The 13,331-nt window shown below is 41.3% G+C and overlaps 1 protein-coding gene across 1 annotated transcript in view; it reads left to right on the top strand.

Moving 5' to 3' along the window:
• Positions 1–13,331, top strand: part of NFXL1 (nuclear transcription factor, X-box binding like 1) — a 58,988-nt gene that overhangs the window by 9,125 nt on the left and 36,532 nt on the right. The window contains exons 4-8 of the mRNA XM_075544372.1: positions 2,069–2,178; positions 6,342–6,472; positions 9,526–9,704; positions 9,936–10,097; positions 10,200–10,300. Of these exons, the coding sequence (XP_075400487.1) occupies positions 2,069–2,178; positions 6,342–6,472; positions 9,526–9,704; positions 9,936–10,097; positions 10,200–10,300 (683 nt within the window). The remainder of the gene's footprint in view (positions 1–2,068; positions 2,179–6,341; positions 6,473–9,525; positions 9,705–9,935; positions 10,098–10,199; positions 10,301–13,331) is intronic.

The raw sequence follows: 13,331 nt of genomic DNA on the forward strand, positions 1-13,331 counted from the left end.
CTCCCTTCCCCCCCTTCTCTGCCGTCCCTCTCCCAGGGAGGAGGTCACATGTGGATCCCTGTAATCAGTTCCCCCTTTCCAACCCACTCACCCTATACTCTCCCAGCATTGCCCCTCACACCCTTGGTCCTGAAGGTATCATCCACCGTGGATTCCCTGTGCCTCCAGCCCTCATATGTACCAGTGTACAACCTCTGCCCTATCCAGCCCTGCAAGGTAGAATTTGGCTCATGGTAGTTGGGGGGAGGAAGCATCCAGGATGTGGGGGAAAGCTGTGCTCTTCATCGGTACTACCTCGCACCCTGACTGACCCATCTCCTCACCTAAACCACTCTAAGGGGATCTCCAGTGGCCGACCCTTGGGCCTTGGGTCTCCACTCTGCACTTTCCCCTTCATTCAATATGGTATATGTATATATACACACATACATACACACACACACATATTCTTCTTTTTTTTTTTTTTTTGCATGATGCCTTATACCTGGTCCCTTTGGCACCTCGTGATCACACTGGCTGGTGTGCTTCTTCCATGTGGGCTTTTTTGCTTTTGAGCTAGATGGCCGCTTGTTTATCTTCAAGCCTTTAAGACCCCAGACACTATCTCTTTTGATAGCCGGGTACCATCAGCTTTCTTCGCCACATTTGCTTATGCACCCATTTGTCTTCAGCGATCCTATCACGGAGGTATGCGGCCAATGATATGATGATTTTTTGTTCTTTGATGCCTGGTAACTGATCCCTTTGGGATCACTCGCTCACTCAGGCTGGTGTGTTCTTCCATGTGGACTCTGTTGCTTCTGAGCCAGATGGCCGCTTGTTCACCTTCAAGCCTTTAAGACCCCAGTCACTATCTCTTTTGATAGCCGGGCACCATCAGCTTTCTTCACCACATTTACTTGTTCACCCACTTTGTCTTCAGCAGTTGTGTCGGGAGAGTGAGCATCATAGAGTACCAATGTAATAAACGAAAGTATTCATGCATTGAGGGAGTGCTTGAGTAGAGGCCCAAGGTCCTTCCGCCACCTTAATATTAAACCTATAAATGTAGACAATTAGATCTTTTTCCCCATCCTCATACATATGTTTGCATGTACATGTCTTTGTCTAGACCTCCATAAATCAGGCTGTACATCTTGATGACAGCAGACTACCTTATCTTTCTCCGGTGGGATGGCTGGCGGATTTGAACTGCCAACCTTGTGGTTAGCAGCCCAGTGTGTAACCAGTACACCACCAGAGCTTCACTCAGCATAGTAGAGTGGTTAAGGAGCTTCACATTTGCTTTTTGTTAATGATTTCCCTTGTTACTATACCTCTTGCTCCTAGGAAAGAGCATGCCATTTGCTCAGGGCTCTGAGCAATAAAAGGAAGTGTAGTGTGAGGGAAGGCTGAGGTACTTGGTTACTTAAGCCTGTGCCTCAGCTTTTTTATCTGTGAAATGAGGACAATAATTGTACATTTAATTCTTATGAAATACTGATACTAACAGGTTCTTGAGTCAGTTCAATTCATCGGGACTCCTTAATGCTTAGCAAATAGGCGCTCTCTATTACCTCAAGAAAATAAGTTTAGTAATTAAAAAAAAGAAAGTCCTGTTGGTTACTTTTTTAATACAGAAATAATGTAATTTTATTAAACAAGATTAACAGACTGTAATAACCTGAGTCTCAGTTAAGTTCATCATACAATGAGGTTTTATGAAGAATGTGCTATGTGACACATACACATATTGATACACATTTTAAAAGACTTCTTAGCTTGGCTTTCAATTTCTTTTAAGCATTGCTTGTTGGTGTACTCTCCCTTGTTGCTTTACAAACATCTGACCGTCTTTCTGACACGTGTTAGGACTGTAGCAGCGGTCAAAACAAGTACTCTGAGGGAGGGCCGCTGTATTGTTTTTATTCTATTGCATGAACTTTGCAGGTGATAGGCTACTTTTTTTTTTAACTTCTTTGTTTTACAACTATGTATTTTATGCAATTGATAATGCTTTCATAATGCATTGAGTTCGTGTTATTTTCAGATGTTTCCTAACACGAGATTTTCCTTTTCAAATTTGAAGATGGGGATATCCGCGAATTAGAACGAACAAAACAGTATGTAAATGATGCCTTTCAAACCGGAGCTATGACATGCTTGATTTGTATTGCTTCCGTGAAGAGACATGACGCAGTAAGTTTTCAATGTGTCTGTAGTAATGTATCTGAGAAAATCTTGTTTTGCATTCACAGCAGGAAACCATATCTTTTAAAAATTATTTATTTTTAATCATTTTCTTAGGGGCTCATGCAACTCTTATTACAATCCATACATACATCAATTGTGTAAAGCACACTTACACATCCGTTGCCCTCATCATTCTCAAAACATTTGCTTTCTGCTTGGGCCCTTGGAATCAGCTCAGTTTTCCTCTTTTTCCCACCCTCCTTCCTGGCTGCCCCCTCCCTCGTGAATCCTTGATAATTTATAAATTATTATTTTATCATATATTACACTGCCTGATGTCTCCCTTCACTCACTCTTGTTGTCCATCCCCCAGTGGGGAGGTTATATGTAGATCCTTGTAATCGGTTTCCCCTTTCTGCCTCCCCCTTCCCCCCTCCCTCCCGGTGTCACCACTCTCATCACTGGTCCTGAGGGGTTCATCTGTCCTGGATTTCCTGTGTTTCCAATTCCTATCTGCACCACTGTACATCCTCTGGTCTAACCAAGTTTTTAAGTTAGAATTGGGATTATGATAGTGGTGGGGGGAGGGGGGTGAAACATTTTAGAACTAGAGGAAAGTTGTGAGTTTCGTTGTTGCTACACTGAACCCTGAGTGACTTGTCTCCTCCATATTACCCCTCTGCAAGGGATGTCTGGTTGTCTACAGATGGGAATTGGGTCCCCATCCCTCACTCCCCCTCATTCACGATGATATGATTTTTTTGTTCTTTGGTGCTTGATACCTGGCCCTTCGACCCTTTGTGATCACACAGGTTGGTGTGCTTTTTCCATGTGAGCTTTGTTGCTTCTGAGCTAGATGGCCGCTTGTTTACCTTTAAGCCTCTAAGACCCCAGACGCTATATCTTTTGATAGCTGGGCACCATCAGCTTTCTTTACATTTGCTTATGCACTCATTTGTCTTCAGTGATGGTATTGGGAGAGTGGGTCTCATGTTATGACTGTTTAGTTGAGGAAAGTGTTGTTGTATGAGGGAGATATGAGTGGAGGCCCAATGTCCATCTGCTACCCTCCTACTAAACCTATACATATATGCACATAGATCTATTTCCCCCATCATCATAAATATATTTACATATATACATGCCTGTATTTAGGCCTCTGTGTATGTCCTTTGCCTCCTACTTCTTTCCTCTATTTCCTTTTGCTGTCCTCTTGTCCCACTACCATGCTCAGCCTTCATTTGGGTTTCAATAATCCCTCTCCGTTACATTGCCCTTGATCAAGCCCTACCAGTCCTCCCACCCACTCCTTGTCACTGGTTTTAAATCACTCATTGTTCCCTTGTCCCTGGGTTGCTTAACACCACTTCCCTTCCCCTACCTCCCACTCTCCCATGTCCCTGGAACCATTAGTCCATTGTTTTCTTCTCCACATTGTTTATCCAGCCTATCTTGTCTATATCGACCTGCAGAGATAATAACATGCACATAAAATTGCCGATGGTCTCTATAGCACCAAACACAGTGGCACATAAAAACAAGGCAATGACGGCAGCAACAACAACAAACTAACAAACAAAAAGGCTAATGACATGCAAAATCTAGAAGAAGAAAAAAGGGGTGGGAGGGGAGAAAGAAAGGAAAAGCATGTTAGTAGTTCAAGGTCTGTTTGTTGACCTGTAGGAGTGTTTTCCAGATGAGGCTGAGGGGTCATACGCCCTCGAGATTTCTTTGCGCTGCTCCCCCAGCCGTTCTATTGCATGCCTTAAGTGTTTTGCCTCGATCTTACTGCTTTGCTTGAAAAGACTTGATCTTAGAATATGGTATATGGCTTCCAATTGTAAATAGTTTTTCTGTTACCCATCCAGTATTTTTAATACTGTTAATGAAGTGTGGAACAGTTATCCATTTTAAATTGCGTATGGTCAGAGAGCAGGTTTTGTTTTTTGTTTTTGTTTTTATATTTTATTGGGGGCTCATACAACTCTTATCCTAATCCATACATGTACATACATCAATTGTACAAAGAACATCCATACATTCTTTGCCCTAATCATTTTCAAAGCATTTGCTCTCCACTTAAGCCCTTTGCATCAGGTTCTTTTTCAGGTTTTTTTTTTTAATATTATCAATATTTAAGAGATTTCTACAAAAACACATGATTCACTGTGTTTTCCCAGCCATGCCCAGGAGCTATTGCGGGTTTGGTTTCAGACACCACACCAAGAGAGTATTGCAGTAAAGTGGTTGAGTTTCCCAGTGCACGTAAAAGTGATACATGTACTAACTGTAGTCTCGGCCATATGGGTGGGAGATGCCACTGTTGCTCAGAGACCCTGTCTATGGATGTGATGAGCTGCAGTGGGATTTCCCCCACACCTGTTTTTGGCAGTCTATTAACTGTGCAATACTGTTATGAAAAAGTATGAAGTATTGTCAGAACTGCAAAGTGTGACACGGAAACACATTTTCTATTGGATTGACTTACCAAAGGCAGGGTTGCCATAGGCCTTTAATTTGTAAAAAATGCAGTATCTGGAACCCCAGTAAAATAAGATATGCCTGCATGTCATTAATTTAAATAACCAAAAACCCACACTCACTGCCAGCAAGTTAATGCTGGCTCATAGTGAAACTGCTGTGGGCTTCCCAGACTGTAACTGCTTTATGGGAGTAGAAATCTCAGTCTTTCTTCTTTGGAGCTACTGGTGATTTCGAACTGTTGACCTTGCAGATCACAGCGTGTAACCCATTTGGCTATTAAAAAGACAAGTAAGGTTCCTGCCATCAAGGAAGTCGAGGCTAGCAGGCGTACGGTTAATTGAGTTCCTACTGTGTTAAGGCACTGTGGGGAAGTAGCTAAGAGAGACAGTCAACGATAGCTCACATCCTCTGGCAGTCTGTGGTTGAAGGCTCTCTTCTCTGGGAGCCCAAACTGAGGCATTGGCTTTGTTTTTTAATACTGTTTCTCAAACTCACTGCCATCAAGTCGATCTGACTAAGGCAACGAACGTACTGCAAACCAAAACCTATGTAAGGTTTCTGAAGCTGTAAATCTTGATGGGAGCATACAACCTCATCATTCTACCTTTGAGGAGCTTGTAGGTTTGAACTGGGACCTTGTAGTTAACAGCCCGATGCTTGTCTAGCTGCATGTCTGTGATTTTTATCAAACAATTTCAAATGTTATTAAAATAAAGAGAACTGCTTTATGAAATTATATTTGTATATTTTCAAGTGTTTAGCTTATATAAGTTTCAGAATTTAGCACTGTAAGTGCTCCAGGGGTCCTTAAACTATGGCCTGCGGGCCACATGTGGCCTGCCAAGGACATTTATCCGGCCTGGTGGGTGTTTTTGCCCTGCTAACTTCAAAATAAGATATGTGCAGTGTGCATTGGAATTTGTTCATAGTTTTTTTTAAAACTATAGTGCGTCCCTCCAACGAGTCTGAGGGACAGTGAACTGGCCCCCTGTTTAAAAAGTTTGAGGATCCCTGTGCTAGACTAATAGGGTCTTGTAACAAAGGGCTGTATAGAGATGAACACAGTTATGTTTAAGAATTTCATCAAAATGTTATTTATAACCATATAACTAAAAAGAACTTAGTTAAATAAATATATTAAGATACATAAATCTGTGTTCTATATTATATAGTTATAAAATCATGTTAATACAAACAAGGTAAATAACTTCAAAAGAAAGACTAGTTACACATCAATTCATGGAGTATGACTTTTAAAATTATGAAGCATATAAAAAATTTTTTTGATGGCTGTGCTGAGTGTTTAAAAAAACTAAACTCATTCTCATTGAGTGAATGTCAGCTCCTAGCAACTGCCCCTTGAGTTTCTGGAAGCACAAAGTCCTGGTTATCTCCTGAGTACTGACCAGCTAGTGGTTATGAACTGCTGACCTTGCCGTTTGCAGCCCACCTAGGAAACAGTGTTTATTTGTAGCTTAATAACTCTGGGTCATTCATTTATTTTCAATAAAGTATTGTGTACATTTAAGTCCATATTTATAGGCAGCTTTGCATCTGTTGTACTGGAAGTATTTTTCTATAATCCTTAGGCAACTCTTTGAAAATAAAGTGATGTTCATTACAAGTAAAATCATTGTAAAGAAAAATCGTTATGTCCATGTTAATTTCTCCCACCTTCGTCTTAGGTCTGGAGCTGCTCAGGGTGTTTCTGCATATTTCACATGCCTTGTATCCAGAAGTGGGCCAAGGACAGCCAGTTTCTTGTATCTTCGCTGACTGATGATGATTTTGGAAAGAGAGATTATCCCTGGCCATGGTAATATTTTCTGATCTAATTGGAGTACTGAGTTGTAGAATACATAAAAACTGTAGAGCATAGTTGTTTCATTGGCAATTTTTATGTCCGTGTTTGCCCCTTATTTAATTTTGATGTGATAGTATGCGGTATGTTTCCATTCCCTGCCTTCTCCCCCACCCCATCCCCGTTACCCCCCGCCACACACATGCACGCACTTGTATGAGTAAATCAGATATTATTTTTTCCTCAGCTTCATAAAGAGAACTTTTACTTCTTTTCTATTGGACTGAGAGTCCTCTCTGATTCTGCTAATTCTCTGCAATTTCTATTGTGAAGGGTATCAAATTTATCTGCATTTATTTGATTAATTTGGATAGGGGTAGATTTTCCCCAAGGGATTGATTTACTGTCCTGGTAACAGAGCTCTAAGTTTCAGGGACCCGGTATTGCTGCATTACAATTTGCTTTGTACTTCTCTTCATATTATATTTTTTATTCCTTTTCTTAATGAAGGCTCACAGACTATATTACAATTCATGGCTTACAAAACCTGGATCTGTGTTAGACTACTCTTATACTGTCAGCAACACTACTCCTGTAAAATTGTATGGGTTAGCTTTTTCAGACATTTTTCACCTGCGAGTAAATGGCAATGCACTAGTTAAGTGCTGGGCAGCTAACAAAAAAATTGATGGTTTGAATGCTTCAGCCATTCCATGGTAGACAGATGTAGCAGTCTGCCTCTATAAAGATTTAACCTGCTGTCATAGAATGGATTCTGACTCTTAGTGACTTTCTGTATAGGATTTCAGCGTCTAGATCTTTATGGGATCAGGCAGCCCCATCTTTTCTTTGCAGAACAACTGATGGGCTTGAACCACTGACCTTTTGGTTAGCCTAGTCCACAGCTGCACCAGGGCTCCTGTGTTCCTCAAACTGTTAGCGTCTAGCAAACCCTAGAGTTGTTGTGAGCTGGAATTTGACTTGACAGCAATAGCTTTGATGAGCTACTTTACAAAAACTGTTCTCAGCAGTCCTCTAGCGAGGTAATTCCCATGTGACCTCTGGGAATATCGAGAGCTAAAGCTTTGTGGTGGGTTCCGAGACTTCTACTTCATAAATGGTGGATCCCTAATTCGAAGATTAAGATTTCTGACTCCTAAGGTTAGTGCTGTTTCTATTCTAACTGGTTTTGTCTTTTTGTTTTACCTGTTTTTAGATATATTATTTAATGATTTTTCTCCATGTTTCTCCGAGGCAGCTTAAAATGTCAAAATTCTCATTTGTTTTTATGGCTGTATATTTAGTGTTTAATAGTCACCAGATTAGATCAGATATTACAGCCTGTTAAGTATATTTCAGAACCACTTAAACCTTTGGTGTATTCTTCTCGCTTTGGCTCTTTTCACTTCTGTTTTAAGTGGGCGTTTTGCCGTAGGAGGGTAGGAAGTAGTAGTAAAGAGAGGAATGAACTGATAGTCTTCTCTTAAGGCTAAAGGAACACAATATTTAGTCAACTGCACATACTTTGCAATTCCATATTCCACATATTTTTTAGAAAGGGAGTAAATGATTGTTCTGGTTGAGAACTCTTCAATTGATCATGATCAAAATGAAGCTTGAGGTTGATAAAAATGTTGATTTAAATCAGTTGTTTGTTAGAAATAAAAAATTATACACATGTTTTTACCTGGGATATTGCTTATGGGTAAGTGAGCATGATTACATTCATTATTGTCATGCCAGCATTGTAAATAAAACTCCTGGATTTGCACATTTGCCTTTACCTCACATACGCTTCTGAAACAACTCAGCATTAGCTCTAAGAGGCAATTCTAAGATATTACAAGTTGCCTTCCGCCATCATATCTAAGCTTATTCAAATTAACCTCCATACCCCACTAGATTAAAGGAAACAGAAGAAATTTTTCATTTAGTAAGGGAAAAATTCATTCTTTCAACGTAAATGGTAATTATTGATTCCAGATGAGACTGCATATATTGTTTTTTCTTTTTAATTATAAGAGTACCCTTTGGTTATTTTGAGATTTATGTGAAGCTTATTTAGAATGGAAGCACCCTCTCAGGACAATGAAAATCAGCCAGAGAAAGCCCTTTGAATGAGTGGTCTGGTCCTCATGGCATAGGATATCAGGAGGCTAGGGCCAACTCCAGGTCAGCTAACAGTGGTACAAACAAAATGTAAAGTGATGACCTCCTGGAGCTCTTGTTCTAGTGTAGTGTACTAAGAATTCCTTGGTCTGGACAGTAGTCAAGACTAGGGTTGGGTTTTTTTGGGGTTTTTTTTGAGAATGAAATCAAATTTATGATGTAGAAGTGAATGCTTGATAAAACTGAGGGATGAGATTTATTTTCAGCTTGGCTGGGTGAAAAATCTCCGCTTTAGCAGAGGATACGAAACTCTGAACTTTTCTTTGATTTAGGCACACGTTCTGTTTCGTATTTATGATCTCGACAATAATGAAATTCAGGGATTGATCTCAAACCTCCCCTTCCACCCCCAAATCTGGATTTTAGTCATGCTCTTGCTGCAGTGTTGCCTATGACTTTCTGTTTTACTGATGCATAATCCACACATCAAACTTTAAAAACCGAGCTTAATCAGGACGATTCATTCAAGAATGAAATCCAAGCAGTTAGTAGAAAACCAATGCTGATATTGTTGTGTTTTTGTCATGTGCTAGTACAGTAGCAATGAGCTACATAATTAGCTACATTTTTGAAAGTTAAATTTAAACGATCGATTTCTTTTCAGTTGCATGCACTAGCAGGATTTCCTGTGCTCACTTGTGACTAATGGCTAGTGTGCTGGACAGTGGATGTAGAGCAGTTCCGGCATCTCAGGAAATTGCATTGGACAGAGCTGTTCTTGATAGTGCAAGTGAATTCTAGTAAGATCTTGCTTATTCACCTGTAGAAATATGGAGCAGAGTGTGCCTTAGCATATAATGAATTGTATGTTTACGTACAATTTAGCTATATTTATATTCCTACCTTTTATGTTGATTTTAAAGATGAAATAAACTTCACTATTTCATTCTTCTTTGTAGTCCAAAATGTAGGTTTGAATACAAACGATCTGAGACACCCAGCAGGTACTATTGCTATTGTGGAAAAGTAGAAGATCCACCTTCAGACCCATGGCTGGTGCCTCATTCATGTGGCCAAGTATGTGAGAGAGAGTTTAAACCTCCTTGTGGCCATAAATGTTTACTCCTCTGTCACCCAGGTGAGCTCCATATTGCATCTTCAGTTGTATTTATTATGTCTTCTTAGATTGAGGCCCCCCACATATTGTGAAAGTGGAATTCAGAACTTTTAAAATTCACCTCTAGAAACTATGAAAAGAGATGGCTTTCGAAAGCCTCAGTAAAGAAAGCTTTAGAAATTACTGACAGGTGTAAGTATTGAAAACTGTAACTTCTGACTCCTCATTTTTCCCTCTCTGCATTGGTCTTAGGCCCCTGTCCTCCTTGTCCGAAGATGGTCACAGCGACTTGTTACTGTAAGAAAGCAAAGCCCATCCCTCGTAGGTGCAGTGCCAAGCAGTGGTCCTGTCATTCGCAATGTGGGCGCAAGTTGCTTTGTGGACAACATACGTGCGAAAACCTTTGTCATTCAGGTAAAACTGTTATACCTGTTCAGAGTTTGACACTCAGGAAAGTCAAAGCCATCTCTGTTGCTTTTATAAAGTTTCGGTACTAATTTATCATTCTGGCTTTAGGAAATTGTCCACCTTGTCCAAGAGTTAGTAGACAGAAGTGTGTGTGTGGCAAACAAGTTGCTGAAAGAAGTTGTGCGAGTCCACTGTGGCACTGTGATCAAGTACGTATATGTGCACATTTGGAGGGGCACGTATTAAACGTTATGGAAAGCGTACCCTGAAGTATGCCCACTTGCATGGAGGCCATTGTGACTCACAGTGACCTTGCATAGGACTTTTGAGATGGTAATCTCTGGGAGGCCACAGCCTCATCTAGATCCTGGACAACTGCTGGTGGTGTAATTACTCTGTTGTGCACCGTCTCTCCTGCCTTCTCTTTCCCCTCCTTGGAAATAACACCCCCACCTCCTGCTTGAGTTAATCCAATTGAGGGATTTTTTGATTGATTTTTATAGGCTGCTTATTCTCAAAATATCATGATTTTAGGAAAGTTATGATGGATGACCATGTGAAGCTGTGTGCATCTTCTTCCCTTATATTGAAAAAATACTCTAGTGCATAGGGAAAAGTACTTCTAATATGTAAGATTTGAGAGAGCGTACCCCCCAAAACTGGATATTTTTTCAAAGCTAAGTATTTAAATATTTTTACAAAACAACCTTATCACCTACAAAGTACTCTCCATTACACTTAATACATTTGTCAAATCTGCGATTCCATTCTTGGAAACATCTTTGCAAACTCATCTGTTCGGATGGCTGACAGCACTTCCCTCGTTTTTTTCTCTACCTCTTTACGCCATCAAATTGCTGTCATCTCACGCCCCTCTTCATTTACGGAAACAGCAGAAACAAAAAGAAGTCGCATGGAGCCAGGTCGGGTGTGTGGCGCAAGAGAGCCATGCTGTTGTTTGCCAAAAACTGGTGCCCTGAGGTGGCTTTGTGAGCTGGTGCGTCGTTGAGGTGGCAAAACCAGTCCCCCGTCTGCCACAAATTAGGCCTTTTGTTGTCGCACACTGTTGCGCAGTCTTTTGAGAACCTCTAAATAGAAAGCTTGATTAACAGTCTGACCTGATGGAAGAACTCCAAATGAGCTGACAATCAACATTTTTGCCCTTCAGGAAGTTGACAGATTTTCCAGAACAAAGTTTGTCTTCAATCGACATTTCACTGTTTTTTGAAATCAGAAAACTACCCCTTCACTTGAGTTTTTCCCATAGTGCTGTCCTTGTAAGCTGTGTTCAACGTCACAAGAGTTCCTGCAACATTTTTCTCGAGCAAGAAGCAAAATTTCACAACTGCACACTGTACTCTTAAATTGGCCATCACAAAAAATGAGGTTCTGCACCTTATTGGATCCTACCACACCTAGGCAAAACATTAAAGGGGTGCAACAGAACAGCAAGGAAAGGAGCGGTGAGGTCCCCAGGGAATGCTGAAGGAGGACTTTGGGGCCAGGGCGTGGTACCCCAACAGACTGGACTGGAAAACACTCCTAAAGGCTAACAAACAATCGAACTAACTACAAGCTTTTCTTTCTTGTTTTGTTTTTGTCATTGGTTTGTTGTCTATTGTTGCTTGGTTGTGCTCCATCTTGTTTCTGTGCATGTTTTTATCTCCACAGGTCTGTCTAAATAAGATAGGCTGGATGAATAATTGGAGGAGAAAACAACGGAACTGATAGTTCCATGGGGACATGGGAGACGGGGAGGTGGGGGGAAAGGTAGTGGTGTTAATAAACCCAGGGACAAGGGAACAACAAGTGATCCAAATCGGTGATGAGGAGGGTATGGGAGGCCTGGTTGGGCATGATCAAGGGTAATGTAACAGAGGAATTGCTGAAACCATGGTGGGGACTGAGCATGATAGTGGGACAAGAGGAAAGTCAAGGGAAATAGAGGAAAGAGCTTGGAGGCAGAGGGCATTTATAGAGGTCTAGATAAAGACATGTACATATGCAAATATATTTATACATGAGGATAGGGAAATAGATCTATGTGCATATATTTATAAAGATAGTATTAAGGTAGCAGAGGGACACTGGACCTCCACTCAAGTACTCCCTTAATGCAAGAACATTTTCTTTTATTAAATTGGCATTCTATTGATGCTCACCTTCCCGACACAACTGCTGAAGACAAAGAGGGTGAACAACTAAATGTGTTGAAGAAAGCTGATGGTGTCCGGCTATCAAAAGAGATAGTGTCTGGGGTCTTAATGGCTTGAAGGTAAACAAGCGGCCCTTTGGCTCAGAAGCAAGAAAGCCATGGAAGAAGCACACTAGCCTGTGTGGCCATGAGGTGCTGAAGGGATAAGTTATTGGGCATCAAAGAACAAAAAAATCATATCATTTTGTGCTTACCTCCCTGATACGACCGCTGAAGACAAATGGGTGCATAAGCAAATGAGGCGAAGAAAGCTGATGGTACCCGGCTATCAAAAGATATAGCGTCTGGGGTCTTAAAGGCTTGAAGGTAAACAAGTGACCATCTAGCTCAGAAGCAACAAAGCCCACATGGAAGAAGCACACCAGCCTGTACAATCACGACGTATTGAAGGGATCAGGTATCCGGCATCATCAGAACAAAAAATCTTAACATAGTGAATGAGCGGGGGAGTGCAGAGTGGAGACCCAAAGCCCATTTGTAGGCCACTGGACATCCCCTTACAGAAGGGTCTTGGGGAGGAGACAAGACAGTGGGTGTGATGTAGCAACGATGAAAAATACAACTTTCCTCTAGTTCCTAAATGCTTCCTCACCCCCCAACTCCCCCCCACACACACACACATTGACATCTGAATCCTACCTTGCAAGCCTGACTAGACCGCAGGATGTACACTGGTACAGATGGGAACTGGAAACACAGGGAATCCAGGGCGGATGATCCCCTCAGGACCAGTGGTGTGAGTGGTGATGCTGGGAGGGGGTAGGGAGGATGGGTTGGAAAGGGGGAACCTATTTCAAGGATCTACATGTGACCTCCTCCCTGGGGAACATAAAACAAATGTGGGGGAAGGGAGACGGACAGGAAGACATGACAAAATAATTTATCAATTATCAGGGGTTCATGAGGGAGGGGGGCTTTGGGAGGGAAGGGGAAAAATGACCTGATGCCAGGGGCTTGGGTTGAGAGCAAATGTTTTGAGAATGATGAGCGCAACGAATGTACAAATGTGCTTTACACAATTAATG

The sequence above is a fragment of the Tenrec ecaudatus genome, chromosome 3 (genome assembly GCF_050624435.1).
Source record: "Tenrec ecaudatus isolate mTenEca1 chromosome 3, mTenEca1.hap1, whole genome shotgun sequence".
Lineage (NCBI taxonomy): Eukaryota > Metazoa > Chordata > Mammalia > Afrosoricida > Tenrecidae > Tenrec > Tenrec ecaudatus.